The sequence below is a fragment of the Phyllostomus discolor genome, chromosome 6, assembly GCF_004126475.2.
Source record: "Phyllostomus discolor isolate MPI-MPIP mPhyDis1 chromosome 6, mPhyDis1.pri.v3, whole genome shotgun sequence".
NCBI classification, from domain to species: Eukaryota; Metazoa; Chordata; class Mammalia; order Chiroptera; family Phyllostomidae; genus Phyllostomus; species Phyllostomus discolor.
In genome coordinates, this window is record NC_040908.2 from 12,887,190 (window position 1) to 12,902,508 (window position 15,319).

General features: G+C 58.8%; 1 protein-coding gene across 3 annotated transcripts in view; it reads right to left on the minus strand.

Annotated features, from left to right (window-relative positions):
- Positions 1-6,801, minus strand: part of ADCY3 (adenylate cyclase 3) — a 56,954-nt gene extending 50,153 nt beyond the window's left edge. The window contains exons 1-2 of one of the 3 annotated variants that reach the window (XM_028516630.2): positions 5,523-6,800; positions 4,240-5,095 (exon numbers count right to left, since the gene is read on the minus strand). In XM_028516630.2, the coding sequence (XP_028372431.1) occupies positions 4,240-4,917 (678 nt within the window). In that variant the 5' untranslated portion in view covers positions 4,918-5,095; positions 5,523-6,800. Of the gene's footprint in view, positions 1-4,239; positions 5,096-5,522 lie in introns of all 3 variants that reach the window. The other 2 variants (XM_036027728.1, XM_036027727.1) reach the window with 2 other exon arrangements.
- Between the last annotated feature and the right edge of the window lie 8,518 nt (positions 6,802-15,319).

The window sequence follows — 15,319 nt, forward strand, 5'->3', positions numbered from 1 at the left end:
CCCGTGTTGTATATCAACACGTGAGATACACGTGATTAATTAAGAGTAACTGAATGTCCTCCAGAAAAGGAACAGTTAATTATAGCACATTTAGAATCACATTATTAGGCAGCCATTAAAAATGGTCATTGTGAAGACTAATTTAAAATATAAAACAGTCGCCCTGGCTGGTGTGGCTCAGTGGGTTGGAGCGTCATCCCGGAACCGAAGCGGCTGTAGGTTCAATTCCAGGTCAGGGCACACGCCCAAGGTGCCAGTTTGGTCCCCGGTCCCAGCACCGCGTGCGAGAAGCAACAAGAACAAAAAGCCTGTGATCTAAAGCTGAGAAAAGCAGGGGTAACGCACAGCTTTGTAACAATTTCCATAGGGAAGACTAGAAAGGAACAAGCCAAAAAAAAAAAAAGAAAGAAAGAACATTATGATAGGATTATGATACACTTTTTCTTTTGTTTCTAACGTTTCTGCAACATTATAAAGCATTTTACAATGGAAAACTTTCTTTAAAAATAATGCTTCCGAAACGAGGGAAAAAGAGCCAGCTGGTTACAAAGAAAAGAGGTGAAAAAAAGGATACTAAATAAACTTGGTCTGATTCATTCATAGCTCAAAGATCAGAGACGCTGTGTCAAGATTAAGAGCAATAAAGAAATAAATATCTAGCACTTGCCTAGTGCTTTACAGTACGTGAGGTGCCTCTCGCTGTATTATCCCCCGTCCCCACCAGCTAACCAAGTGGCACTCCCGCACCCTGGGTCGCCTTGCACAACCCCGAGCACCAGCCCCGCACAGGCCCCCGGGCCCCACCGTGCCTCTACCTGTCTTCAGTTTCCACAACTCAAGAGAACCAACGGTGCAAACACTGTCAGACTGGGGCTGCCTACTGCTCCCAAATGGTCCGTCCACCCAGCAGGCACCAGCCACCTGCGACAAGCAAGAGCCCAGGCGGGAAGCAGAGGCAGGGATGGGCAGGGATGCTCCACGCTGGGGACCCCACCCCCACCAGGCTGCTCCCCGGTGTTGGGTCCTGAGCCCTCCTCCCTCTTGATTCTGTGCCACTCCCTGGGAAACCCCTCAGCCTCTTGATGTCTCAGGTGCCCAAACAGCCTTCCTGCTGTAAAATAAAGCTGTATTTTCCAGGGGTTCCTTACCCCTGACTTGCCACAGACTCATTCCTTCAACGGCCCTGTGGGGAGCTAACAGGTGTACCTAGGCCCATGTGGGCATCTCAGGAGCAGCCATTGGCCTCGAGAACGTTCCCACTGTCTTGGCTGTGTCTTCCCCTCATCCCCTCCCTTCAGGGGCTGCCTGGCCCTGCCCTCCACCTCCTGCCGCTTCATCACCTCACCCCAGAGGCAGTTTGGGGCGATAAGGGTCAAGGTGGGCCCTCAAAGGCCTGGTGGTGCCAGGACCCACACAAGGGGAAGGGGGTAGGAGAACCCCGCCAGTTGCAGCTCACCCCTCCTGCCCCTCGAGCCCCCCAGGACCCAGCCCCAGGCCACACTCCTTCACCACAGCCTCCCACTGTCAGCGTCCGACCCCCTCATGCCCAGGCCCTGCAGGCTGCAAGGCCCGCACCTGGTGCTCAGTGACAGTCACTCATTAATAAATGAAGCCCCAGCACTCCCCCAGGCCCGCACCCCACCCCACATCCCCTGACGACGCAGCTGTCTCTGTCGGAGCCCACCTGCCCGCCTCCCGTGAGGAGGGCCCGGGGCAGGCTGCCCTGAGGTCCCTGGGCCCCCTCTGTCTCTCCCGCACAGAGCGGAGTACAGGTCAGGGGGATGTAGGGGGCACAGGGAGGTAACCTGGGCACCGGAAATGCTTCTTCAGTGCTGCCCGTGACCATGGCAGCGAAAGGACGCACAAGCCCCCGCAATCTGGTGTCTGTCTGTACTGGGAAACTCAGTTCCTCCCCACTGACGCGGGGGGAGTCCCTGGCTGCAGCCAACAGGTGACGGGAGAAGGGAAAGCAGAGGGGAGTTTGCAGGCAGGAGAATGGACAGAGGGAGATGTTGCACCTAGAGAGAGTTCCTGGTGTCACCCTGACTGTGGAGTGGGGCCATCTGGCCACCTTGTTCTCACGTCCCTGTCCTCCAGCCTCCCCCGCCGTGGGTACCATGTGCCCAGAGGAGCAGCAGCCAGCAGGGGAATGCCGCTTCATTCCACAGCTGGAGGGGACGCATCCAGGGGTTTTCTCCCCACAGCAGCGCAGGGCCACACGGGGCTCAGTCCGTCCTGTGCCCACAGAGACCAAATGCAGAGACACTGTGACTTCAGGAAGGCTTTGGTGGGCAGGCCTGGGAACCCAGGCACCTTTTGAAAAGTTACATTAGTCCCAAACAAATGACTCAGAAACTTCTGGAACACAGCCCGCCGACAGCTGGGACCTCCTGCATTCTATAGCTCAGGCTCCCACACGGACCATGAGCGCCCCCTCCCCCACCTTCCCAGAGCCACGCCCAGGGCACGGCGTCCATGCCAAGGCCACGCTCTCCTGGGATGTAACATGGTTATTCTCGATTTACTTATTTTTCTGTGCTTTTCTGTTTTCTCCTCTGTTTGGGTTTTTGTTCCTCAGCAACACCCAGAAACGCCAGCAACCATGGACTCGGGCTCTGGCTCCACTGGGGAGAGTGTTTCGCTCCCTTAATGGACTGCAAAGCAAACGGGAAACCCATGCAGCCCAGAGCCCGGCAGAGAGGAGAGGGCCATCGATGCCCAGCCCGGTGGAGTCCCCCGATGGGTCGCCAGGTCACACGGCAACGGCTCAGAGTTCGACACTCAGACTCACAGCGATGGCTCTCACCCTCCTTCCCCAGACGGCTTCCAGCAGAGGCCGCCATGGCCGCCGACCCAGAAGCCATGACAGGAAGGGCAGGCTGTCACCTCACAGGAATATGTCTCGGGGAGAAAACCAAAGGGACCTGTGGGTGTGCCTGCAGCATCGAGCGGCACAAAACTTTCAGCCAAAATGGGAAAGCAGGAGGAATCTTGGTCCAAAGCTAGGAAAACGTTAAGGAACCCGAGGAAAACGTGTGTTTTCCTCTAAGCAACGAGGAGGCGATGGGACGGCCCCACAGGGTTCTTGCATCAACCACCGACGGCACCACCGGGCGCCTGGGGACTCAGCCCTCGACCCCGGGGAGACGGCGCTAATGGCTCTGGCCAAGACGGAGGCAGCGGCGTGACGCCGGGGGAAGAGCACTGGCAGCAGAGCTGGAAAATGGAACAGAGGCACGGCCCCTCCAGCCAGATGACCGCCGTAAGGAGGAGCTGTGCGGCCTCCGGCAGTCACTTTCCACCCGTGGGTAAAAGGAGGCAGCGGGCAGGACACACAACTGCAGAATCCACTGACACTGAGCCCGGTGGAGTCCCCAGATGGGTCACCGGATAACGAACTCAGAGGGCGGAGAGTCCCATCTGCCAGTCCCCGCAGCCCCTCCCCCGCACCTAGCCAGGGGGGTCTTGGAGCCCATTAGACCAGCTGAGGCTGAACGTCCACTCTTCCCGCAGCCCGGGCACCCTCCAGAACTGGCAGACCCTCCGCCACGGTGGCCGGCACCACTGTCCCCGTGTGTGTCCCCACACCACTTCTGTGGGGAGACCGCCACTCCCCCCATAATCCGACTGCCCCCATAATCCCGCTGGCACCATGCTCTCAGCCACAGGCTGGGATCTGTGACGATCCTTCCTCCCCTCTCTGGCCCTCCATGTGTCCCAGGGCCATCTCGACAACAATCACACTGCACAGGCAGACGCTCAGAGGGGCGCGGAGTCCCCCCAAGTCCGCCACTTGCCAAAGCTAGCCAGTGCCAGGCTAGAGACCAGACGCCGAGGGAGCCCCTCCCCCCACAAGAGGTCTTCCTGGCGGAGGTCCGTGAGAAGGAAGGGCCACGACAAGGCTGCCTCCAGACCAGGCCGTGGTGGGCCTTCCTGCCACCCACCGCAGCTGCGCACAGGTGACAGGGTGGTTCTGAGGCTCCATGTCCTGACACCCTTCAGTCCCTAGGGGCAAACCCTGGTGCAAGGCCAGGGGCCGAGAGAAGGGTGGTCCTTCCGGCACAGGCAGCTGAGAGCCCGGAAGCCCCCAGGACACATTATGAACCAAGGGCCAAAAAACCCAAAACAAAAACATAAAACACCGATGCAGCCCCCACCTTCCACACAGGTACCACCTGGGCCGCAAGCTGGCGGGAGGGGAAGCCCCAGGGTAAGGCGGAAGGGGAGGGTGGGACTCACCTCTCGCAGCAGCTGCACCCCCTTCAGCCCGGACTGCTGCTGCTGCTGGGCCACGGTGACCCCCAGCACGAGCGTGTGCATGACACAGGAGACCACGGAGATGGCGACGATGGGGCTGAGGCTGAGGGGCAGCGTGATGAAGAAGGAGAAGACGAAGAAGGCCTGCCAGCCCACCGTGTCGCTGGCTGCGTGCGCGCCGGTGAAGTTCAGGCCCAGGTACGAGAAGACCTGCGCTGTGATCAGCAGCCACAGCAGGTAGGGCACCCCTTTCCGGGTGACGCGGTCCGGCAGCAGCCCCTTCTTGCAGAGCACGAAGAGGATGATGTCCAGCACCAGCCCCACCCCGGCCACCACCAGGGGAGCCAGCTTGTCCCCGGAGAAGACCGCGGCGCACACGACCACCACGTAGCAGTCGAAGAGGGCGGCGAAGACCACCAGCACCAGCAGGGTCTCGTGGCGCTGCCTCTTGAAGTAGGTCTGGTACAGGTTCTCCAGGGACTCGGGCACGAAGGTCAGCCGCATGAAGCGGGGCAGGCAGAGGCAGGACCCCGAGTTCCGCACGGAGATCTCATGGCTCCGGCCCATCCCGCGGCCCGGGTCAGAGGGCAGGCTGACGGAGTACTCCGCCGAGTACTCGGCCGAGTACTCGGGGTCGGAGAAGCCCTGGTTCCTCGGCATCCTCGCTGGTGTCTGCTGCTCCTGGCCCTGGAGACGCGCACCGGGGGCGGAAGAAGGGCTCTGGAACGGGCCACCACTAGCAGGGCTCTCGGAGACCTGGGGAAGGCTCGGGGCCGGCCCCAGCGGGCAGGAACGCAGGACGGGTCTCCAGGGCACAGCAAGCGCCGATCATCTGGAACTTAAAAGACACCTCTAAGTGGCGGCAGCTCTTCCTGCCCACCTGTGCTTCCTCGGTGGCCCGCCCACCGCTCACGAAAGAGCTGCGCTGCGAGGGGCTGTGGGGCCGGGCCCGCTCCCGCCACGCCGAGCACACGCCCTTGGTCCACGCAACACCCAGGGTCCTGCTCTGGCTCGCCGAGCGGCCTGGCCGCCTCTCCATCCCGCGCACCTGTGGTCTCTCCTCCTCTCAGCCCCTGACTTCCTCACTTAAACCCCCTCCAGGCCCACGCGTGCCAGAAAGCAGCCGCGCCACCCTGGGGATTCCTGAACCTTCCCTGTGTTTACTTCCTTTCCCCACCCGGCCCTCCGACTGGCAACGCCGACTGCCCACCTCCCGGCACTGTGTGCCCTCCGGAAGGCCGGCCCTACCCCTGCGCTTAGCTTACCTGTGCGGGAACTCCGGAGCCGCGTGGCCCGGGCCGGTCCCCGCGAGGCTGCGGGGCCGGGTCACGCGTGCGGCGGGCGGGGCAGAAGGCTCAGCGCGCCCGGGGGCTGCTCCTCGCGCAGCCGCGCCGCCCCGCCAGCCCCACGGCTCCCGGCCACAGCGCTACCGCCCCGCGGTCAGGCCCCGGATCCCGCCGGGAGAGTCTCAGGGCTGCCTCTCAGCATCCACAGGCTCCTGGCCGCGGGAGGAAGGGAGAGGCGGCGGCGACGGGGACTGGAAAATTCGGGTCGCCCGCCTCTAGGGTTGAGGGTCGCGGGCCGGAGCCGGCGTGCGCGGCGCGGCCGGACCCCTTCCTCCGGTCCCCGCTGCGGTCGCGGCGGCGGCGGCACTGCTAGGGGCGCACGCGGGGCCCTCCCCGGCGGGAGCGCGGGCTGAGGCCGAGGAAGCCCGCCAGCATCCTCTGCCGCCCGCGCGCCGAGCGGAGCCAGCCGAGTCCGGGCGCGGCGCGCTGCTCAGTGAGTCCCCGCGCCTCGGCGCGGGCGGCTCCGGGGCCACGCGCGCTCCAGGCCCCTGGAGGCGGGCGGCGCCCCTCCCTCCCCTCAGTCGCCGCCCTCTCGGCGAGCGCGTCCGGGACTTGGGGGTGTGGGCAAGGCGCCAGGCGCCAGGCCCGGGACCCGCGCGGGGAAGGAGAAGGGTGGGAAGGAGCGCGGGGCCAGAGTTGGAGGGGCCCGGGTGACCCTGCGCTCCAGCACTGGGCGGCGGGCTGGCGGCGACCGCTGCGAGGGAGCGCCTGGGTGGGCGGCGGGCAGGAAGGATGGGCGAACCCGCGCCCTCCCCTGCAGGCCTGCTCTCGGAGGATAAAAGCCCCGGCCGTGCCCTCCTTCAGGTGAGGCGCGCTCGGGGCACCCCTGCAGCCCCCTCCTCCGCAGCAGCTTCCTTCCGGGCGCGGAGGGGCCGGGGCTGAGGTTTCGGGATGGCCTGGCGTGCAGGGCCTGTGTCCCCGCCCACTCTGGCGCCCGAACGCCCGAGCTCCGGGCCTGAAGTTTCCGCAGACGCGCCCACGGCCGAGCCACGTTCCTGTGGGCACGTGGACCTGGAAAAGACCGTGCTGCAGGAAGATCTCCCGTGCACATTCCACCTGTTTCAGATGTGTTTTAATTTACATACTCTCCTTAAACACTCAAGTGCTCCTTTGAATGGTTAAGCCTATCCGTCTCTTACCCCTTAGTATAAATTACTTTCCTTGGCTTGGACTGGACACTTTGCCAACTACAGACTATAGGAATTTAGATAAAGGGAAAGGAAGGAGATGGGCTGTTTGGGAACAAAAGCCTGTGGGAGGGGCAGGGGGTTGCTGAGGACAGCCAGCGACGGTAGGGGGTGGGCTGCCCCGGGGAGAGCAGAGGAAATGGGTCGGAGCAGAGAGAGACTCAGCCATCCAGACTGTGGATGGAGGTGCCGCCGGGAGCGCCCATGAGTGCCCATTCGGGACCTCAGGCAGCAGCTCGGGTCCCTGCGGGAACAGACCCTCGGAACATGGATTGTCTGGCGGCTGCTCCCACCAGCCCCTCATACCCATTCTGGAAAACTGTCCGCCTCAGCCCAGACTGGTCGGGGCTTCGACTCCAGACGTGGGGGACAGAACCTCAGACCTGGGGGGAGGACCATTTAAACAAAGCCACACCTTTCCCATTGTTTTAATCCATCTGGAGTCCAAACATGTATTCTGAATCGTTTCGTGATGGTAAAGGAGGCATGATTTTTATGTTTAACAAAGGGACAAGTATTAATAAAAGGAAAAGAGCTGATAAATAAATACTGTTTGGGCCTGAGGGGTGTCCACTTTGACCCACTGTGAGTTTCTCTCCCTTTCCTGGCACCCATGCCAACCCTGAGCTCCCGGCCCCATGGGTGTCCTGCTGGGCCTTCCACCGTCCCCCACCCTCCCCCGTTGGTCCTCCGCACTGTGAAGGAGAGTGCCCCACACAGAGATGCCCGCTGAGAGCCCGGATCTCCTGCCCTGACCTCCAGCCTCCCTGCCTCAGTCCCTGCCCTTCCACAAGCCGCCTGACCCCGCTGCGGGCACCCGCTCCCAGGCCCACCCTCAGGGCACCCACTGCACGCCCGCCTGGCCAGGCATCCAGGAAGACCGCAGGAGCCACCGGCCAGCTCTGCTGGGCCCCAGATCCGCCGACAAGACCGACAGGCTCTCAGCTGTTGGGGGGCACAGGGGGCAGCCAGAGGGGGCCTGGAACGGGGCCTTTCAGGGCTGGAGGAAAGGATCTGATCAGGCGACCGGAGGCTCCCGACAAAGGCTCAACAACAGATCAGCGCCCAGCACAGCACATTCCCGCCCCCGCGATGCACTCTGGGCCATGACCACGGCCCCTCCCCGTGGCCGTGGGAAGCCCCTCAGGATCGCTGCAGCCCTCCCTGCGCCTTATGCTGGGAGCCAGAGTCTACTGAGCAAATGTTCCAGAGCGAGAGAGCGGGTCAAGGTCTGGTCCACAGAGGGGATCAGAGGAAACAACTGATGGGAAACAGGCAGCCAGGCACGGGCACCTCATCCATCTCACTCAGGCTGCTTCTCTGGTCCCCGGCCCCTAACAGGTACTCAGACGGTCACTGAGTGAGTGGACGACTACCCGAAGAAGAAATGGCCCTCTACACGTGCACTGGCTGTCCCGGAGGGGACCGACAGGCCTCGCCGATGTTGAAATGTCCCGGCCCAGGCACCATTAAAAACAACCACAACCAAGAGAAAAGCTATACGTTTTTTATCGTGGTAATCTGGACGATTGGCAGGCATTGCTTTTGCAATCAAAAGATACAATAAATATACCCTGGCCCGTGTGGCTCAGGTGGTCTGGCATCGTCCTGCAAAGCGAGAGGTTGCCAGTTCGATTCCTAGTCAGGGCACAAGCCTGGGTTGCAGGTTCGGTCCTCCGTCAGGGCGCATGAGAGAGGAAACTGATCGAAGTTTCTCTCTCACATTGCCGCTTCTGTCCCGCCCTTCCCCCTCTCTAAAATGAAAAAAACAAACAATAAACCTACTTCAAAACACACACGTGCATGCACCCTCGAAACCCAGGACCGTGAGTGGCTACGAGGGTGACTTGCCTGTGACATGTGCCCTACAGTGGACACAGAATCACAGGCTTGGGTAGCAGCTTGGAGGGCACCCTGACCCCCTTGCTGTCTATCCCTACCCCACCCTGCGTGGCTAGGATACCTCTTGGCCGGAGGCATCTTTTGTTTGTCTGGTTTGAGCCTAGAGATGACTGCTGACAATTAGCAGCTACTGGATAAACAAGAGTGATTTGCCCCCTGGGGAAATGTGGTGGCTCCTGAATCCAGCAAACAATAGACCGGAGCAGAGCCCTGGTGTCCTGGGGGAAGAGAAGTAGGAGGAGCGAGGATCGTTGGCTCCCCTGGTGCTGGCCCCGGGAGAGCCCGGCTTGGCTTGGGGCTGCAGCTGAAAACGCAGCCTGAGACAGCCTGAGACAGCCTGAGACAGCCTGAGACAGGGGCCCCTGCAAGCGGCTTAGTGATTCCTGGGGAAAGATGACAGGAAAGCCGTCAAGTATGAGGTGTGAGAGGGAGCAGTCACTGCGGTGGGCAGTGGGGAGTCACCCCGCTGGGACCCTCCGAGGAGCCCCGCAGAAGTTACCTCGAAGTTTTCCACTGGAGTCAGAAGAGGGGAGTATTCACCCACCTGCTTCCCTCCCCCCACTGGCAAAGGGTCACCAGTTGGGGTGTCCGCTCCTGCATACTCCCAGGTGTGTGCAGGTCAGGGAAGCGGAACTGGGGGTACCTGGGCGGAGAGGCAAGCTGCCCTCAGGGTGCACCTGCAGCAGTGAGAGTAGACGAGTGGCCTGAGAGGCTGTGGCACAGGACACGCAAGTGTCCCATGCAGGGCCAGAGGTGGGAGTTGTGTCACCTGGAGGAGAGAGACACGTGGCACAGGAGAAAGAGCCAGCCCTCGTTAGTGGAAAACCCAGCCTTTGTGCTGCCCTTGAGGTTCCGTGGGGCCACGGACAGATGATCCAGCGTCCCCAGACCTCAGTGTGTTTGTGGTGTGACGACACAGCACGAACCTCCGGCAGAGCCATTGGGAGGAAGGGGGGACTGTGGGGACCAAAATGGTTGGCAAATCCTCACAGGACAAGTCAAGTGGGAGTTACCGCTCCCCTCACCACTGGACCCCGAAGCAGCCCTGGCTGTTCTCGACACGCACAGGGGTGGGCTGGGGAGCCATCTCCCGGGGCCCTCTCCGTGGTTACATCCGGGAACCTCTCGGGGTTCCACTGCCATTTCCCTCTCTGATGTCATCAGCCTGTCGTCCATGCCTTGGTCTCTCTCTGTCCATCTCTGTGTCTCTCAGTGCTTCTGCCTCCAGGTTCGGGTCTTCCTGACTCTGCCTGTCACTCGCTGGGCCACTGTGTGTGTGTGCGCGTGAGCATGTATAAGCATGTGCGTGTGAGGAGGGGCACGTGTGTGTGAGACTATATGTGAGTTCGTGAGGGTGTTGTGTATGTGTTTTGTATTGATAAGTTTGCAAATATGTGAGAGTGCATGAGTATGATCTGTGTGTGCTTGAGCGTGTGTGCAATGCGTCTGATCCTGTAAGCACGTGTCAGTGTGTGAGCATGTGTGATTAGTGTGCACATACCCACAGCACTTGCCTCGCCCTTGCAGGCCCACCTCTGGCCTCCCCGCCTCCTCCCCCATCTCCAGCTGCCTCGCCCGTCCGCACGGGCCTGTGCCTGCCTCACCGCCCTCGGGCACAGGGAAGTCCCCATCCAGGCTCTGGGTGCCTGGGCTGGGTGGGTTTCTGGGTCTGTGCCCTCTACTCTGCCCCCGTTTCACAGGTGAGAAGAAAATCTAGGGCTCGGAGACAGGAGGTAACTTGCTCCCGATCCCACAGCTGGGGAGAAGCCGAGGGAGGGTGGGTTCCAGGCGCTCTGAGCAGCCCAGCTCGAGCAGGGATCCTCCAGAGGCTCCCTCCGGTCAGTGACCACTTCTCAAACCACCGGGTCGATGCACTCGCAGGCTCCACGCCAATCGATAGCCAGGGAAGCCTGCAGAACCGCCGCTCCCTGGAGGTCAGAGCTGAGGCTCGAAACATCGTTCTGTGCCAGCCCAGATGGGGAAGCTGCAGCCAAGACAGGTCAGATTGGGGGGCGGGGGGGAAGAAACACGCCCAAGGAGCGTGAAGCAACATGTGAGTGCTGAGTAATCGTGAGGCTCCGCGGAAATGGCACGTCTCCAAAGGCACTCAGACCAAGGGCCCTCTGGGAAGAGGCGCCATAGAAATGTGTGCTAACGAGATTCTCCCCAGCCTGCTGGGTATAAGGAGGAGCAGAAAAAGATTTTAGAAAAACAAGAGGGGGCTGGGAGAGGCTCAGGTCAGGAGGAGATGGGGTTTCCATCTCCGTGGTCCTTCTCACGGGGGGAGAGTCACCAATGCCCAGGAGAGCGAGGCTAAGAGACCTCTGGGGCGGGGGTGAAGCTGGAGAGACTGCGAGACGGGCGCTGCCGACCCCTCAATGCAGATCAAGACCACAGAGCAACCCAGGAGCTGCTCCTCCCCCTCTCCCATCTCGGGAATCACTCTTGACCCTGCCCGTGCTCTCACCTCCCCCACCCATTCTCTGTACCCCAGCCAGGGCAGTTGTCCCGAGTCACATCTGGCCTTGTCCCCATCTTCCAGCTGTCCCTGCCAGGGGGGAGAGGGCTGCTCACCTCCCCCCGTGCTGGGGGTTAAATGAGATAACACTCGTAAAGTGTTCGGAGGCCACCTTCCCTTTGAAGGTGGCCTCACAGAGCCTCAGTCATTTTTTACTTAGAGATCTGTGGTGGGTTGAAGGGTGACACCAGAAGATACATCTGTGTCCAAGTCGCAGGAATCGGCGAAGGTGATCTTACTTGGAGTCTCCGCAGATGTAATTAAGTTATGGCTCTTGAGACGAGGTCACCCGGGATTCCGGGATGGCCCTCAATCCACTGACAAGCATCCCTGGGAGAAACGGGCACAGAGGAGGGGGTGCTGTGGAGATGGAGGCCGGGGTCAGAGGGGCGTGGCCACAAGCCAGGGAACCCCTGGAGCCACTGGCAGCTGGAAGAGGCAGGGACAGGTTCTGCTCCCGAGCCTCCAGAGGAAGCGCGGCCCCAAGAGTGGTCTCGATTCCGGCCCTTGGGGCTCCAGACTCGGAGGGAACGAGTTTCTGTTGCTTCCAGCCACCCGGTGTGTGGTGTTTTGTTGTGGCAGCCACAGGACCCTGAGACAGGATCCAATCGCACATTTTCTGCTCCTACAAGTAACACTTGCTAGGATGTGTGGTAATTTTACATAACTGTCACCCCCACTCACTGGACTTCGAGCCCGAGCTCAAGGCCTTTTTAAAAATATATATTTTATTGATTATGCAATTACAGTTGTTGCATTCCCCCCTTTATTCCCCTCCACACTGCACCCCTCTCCCACCCACATTCCCCCACCTTAGTTCATGTCCATGGGTCATACATATAAGTTCTTTGGCTTCTACATTTCCTATACTATTCTTACCCTCCCCCTGTCTATGTTGAAGCTACCATTATGCTGCTTATTCTCTGTACCTTTCCCCCCATTTCTTCCCCTCCCCTCCCCCACTGACAACCAGTCTCCATTTCTGTGATTCTGTTCCTGTTCCAGTTGTTTTCTTAGTTTGTTTTTTATTTTTTTTGGTTTGGTTGTTGATAGTTGTGAATTTGTTGTCATTTCACTGTTCATATTTTTTATCTTATTCTTAGATAAGTCCCTTTAACATTTTAATAAGGGCTGGGTAATGATGAGCTCCTTCAACTTGACCTGATCTGGGAAGCACTTTATCTGCCCTTCCATTTTAAATGAAAGCTTTGCTGGATAGAGTCATCTTGGATGTAGGTCCTTAACTTTCAAATACTTCTTTCCAGCCTCTTCTTGCCTGCAAGGTTTCTTTTGAGAAATCAGCTGAGTGTCTTATGGGAACTCCTTTGTAGGTAACTCTCTCCTTTTCTCTTGCTGATTTTAAGATTCTCCCCTTATCTTTCATCTTGGCTAATGTAATTATGATGTGCCTTGGTGTGTACTTCCTTGGTCCAATTTCTTTGGGACTCTCAGAGGTTCCTGGACTTCCTGGAAGTTTATTTTCTTTGCCAAATTGGGGGAGTTCTCCTTCATTATGTTTTCAAATAAGTTTTCCATTTCTTGCTCTTCCTCTCCTCCTTCTGGCACCCCTATGATTTGGATGTTGGAACGTTTAAGGTTGTCCCAGAGGTTCCTAAGCCTCTCCTCATTTTTTTGAATTCTTGTTTCTTCATTCTGTTCTGGTTGCATGTTTATTTTTTCCTTCTGCTCCAAATCATTGATTTTGAGTCCCAGTTTCCTTCCCATCACTGTTGGTTCCCTGTACATTTTCCTTTATCTCACTTATAATAGTCTTCACTTTTTCCTCTATTTTGGGACCATACTCAACCAGTTCTGTGAGCATCCTGATTACCAGTGTTTTGAACTCTGCATCTGATAGGTTGGCTGTCTCTTCATCACTTAGTTGTATTTTTCCTGGAGCTTTAATCTGTTCTTTCATTTGGACCATATATTTTTTTTGTCTCAGCACACCTGTTACACAGTAAGGGGCAGAGCCTTAAGTGTTCACCAGGGCGGGGCAACCCAAGTGGCTGCATTGTGATGCTGTGTGTGGGGGAGGGGTCCGAGAGGGAACAGTGCCACTTGCTCCGCTGTCAGCTGGCTTTTAGTCACTTCCCCCTCTACCCACAAGCAAAGTGGGCCCCTCGGGGGTTGATTCCTGGGCAGGTGGCTTTGTGCACATTCTAGGACCCTGTGGGTCACTCCAATGAACTCTCCTGTGAGGCTGGGAGTTTCTCCTGCCAGTGCAACCCCCACAGGTTTTTTAAGTCAGAGGTTTTGAGGCTTTATTTCCCTGGGCTGGAACCACGGGTTGCGCAGTCTGTCTTGCTCCAAGTTCTTCCAGTTTATCCACATGCCAATGTGGGACCACCCAGCCACCAGCCACTTGTTTGCCCAGGTCCTCCAGCCACCACCTTGCCATGAGTCCTCTCCTCCAGGCTGCCTGTATCCACCCCTCTTACCGATATGGATGAATGTTTCTTCTTTAACTCCTTAGTTGTTGGGCATCCTTCCATACAGTTCGATTTTCTGGCAGTTCTGGTTATTTTTTGTTTTTAAATTTGTCGTTGTCCTTTTGGTTGTGTGAGGAGGCACAGTGTGTCTACCTACGCCTCCATCTTGGCCAGAAGACCCGAAGTCAAGGCCTTTGTTCACCTTTGGACTTGGGACGCAAGCCCAGAGAGTCTCAAAAAACCTCGTCGAATTAAAACAACAAAAAAATCTGGTGGACTCTCTTCTCCAACCGCGGAGCTTCTTCAATTGGGATCCCAGGCCCCAGGGCCCCCGGAAACGTGCCAGCGAGTGGCAGGAACCACAGGGACACTTTGCAGTCACTCCCAGACCCCGACTTCCCTTGAAGTGATTTTTTTTCCTCCTTGGAGGGAGGTGGAGTGGTTCAACTGGTAAGTAATCGGAATCACTATTTCTAATGTGAAGCCATCGGGGATGGATTGTAGAGGGGAATGCACACATTTCTACCTGTTTAAGGTGCGAGGCCAGGCAGCAGGACGGCGGAGACACGCGGTCTCTGTGGATCACACCCCCGGGTGTCTGCAGGCTGTTTCTCTCCGTCCGCAGGAGCCCTGGAGATGCCCAAGGTCAAAACCGACTCCGGGGCCCACCCTGCTGCTCCCCCTGCTGCTCCCCCTATTGCCTGGGCCTCTGCCACCAGCTCCCCGAGGGCACCACCCAAGGGTACACTCAGGCACCTGACTCCAGGGCCCGATTCCTAGGCTCTGTGCATCCAACTGCCCAGTCTCATTGCTGGAGGAATGACAGGCTGCATATCTCACCCCTCTGTTTGGATAGGTGTCAAGTTAGCACTGGACCTCTGGGGGCAGGTCATGGGGGCGGGCAAAGCCAGAGTGGACAGTACAGAGGGAAGCGGGCCCTTTGTCTTAAGAGCCTGGCTGTTCAAACCCAGAGTCCTCCTCTCCCCCTGGGAGGCGGGAAGGTGGCCCTGTCAGAGGGGTGGAGACCCAGATGGCAGGTCCACAGCAGGGCGACACTGGAGGGGAGGCCTGTCGCATGGCCAGGACGGACTCAGGGCAGCCTGAGTCACATTCTCCTGAGCTGTTTTCATATTTTAAAATAAGAGCCGCTTAGCACATGCTCCAGAAATTATATTGATCAAGACAGAACAGAGTGCGGCCCAGGTTTGTGACGCTGAGGTTTATCTGCTCACCCTGATCTTTTAGGACACCCTCCCTTCCCCTCTCCCAGTGTCTGGGCCTCTCCTCCTCTATCCCTCTCCCCCTCTTCCCCCTCAGAACACAGCGGCAGATCGCCAAGGGGCTGGAGGGAGTGAATGTTACTGCTGAGGTCTTGGGACAATCATTAAATCTGCCTCTGCTGGCCCCCACTTCCGAATGGCTCAGGATGTGGACCCAGGCACTAGGCAGGTGGGGCACACACATCGGCCTCATAGGGGTGGACGCTGGGTCAGAAGCCGGGGGCGCAGGTGCGTGGCTCCAGTCTGGGATAGTGCTTCACGCCAGGCTTGAACCCCTCACCCGGTCCCAGGCATGTGGGGTGATCACAGCCTCCCAGAAGGGGTGGAGCCTGCCCTGGGGAGAAGGGAGATGAGTGGACATTGCACCCCACTTCCTCCCCCAGTCAACAAGTGTGAA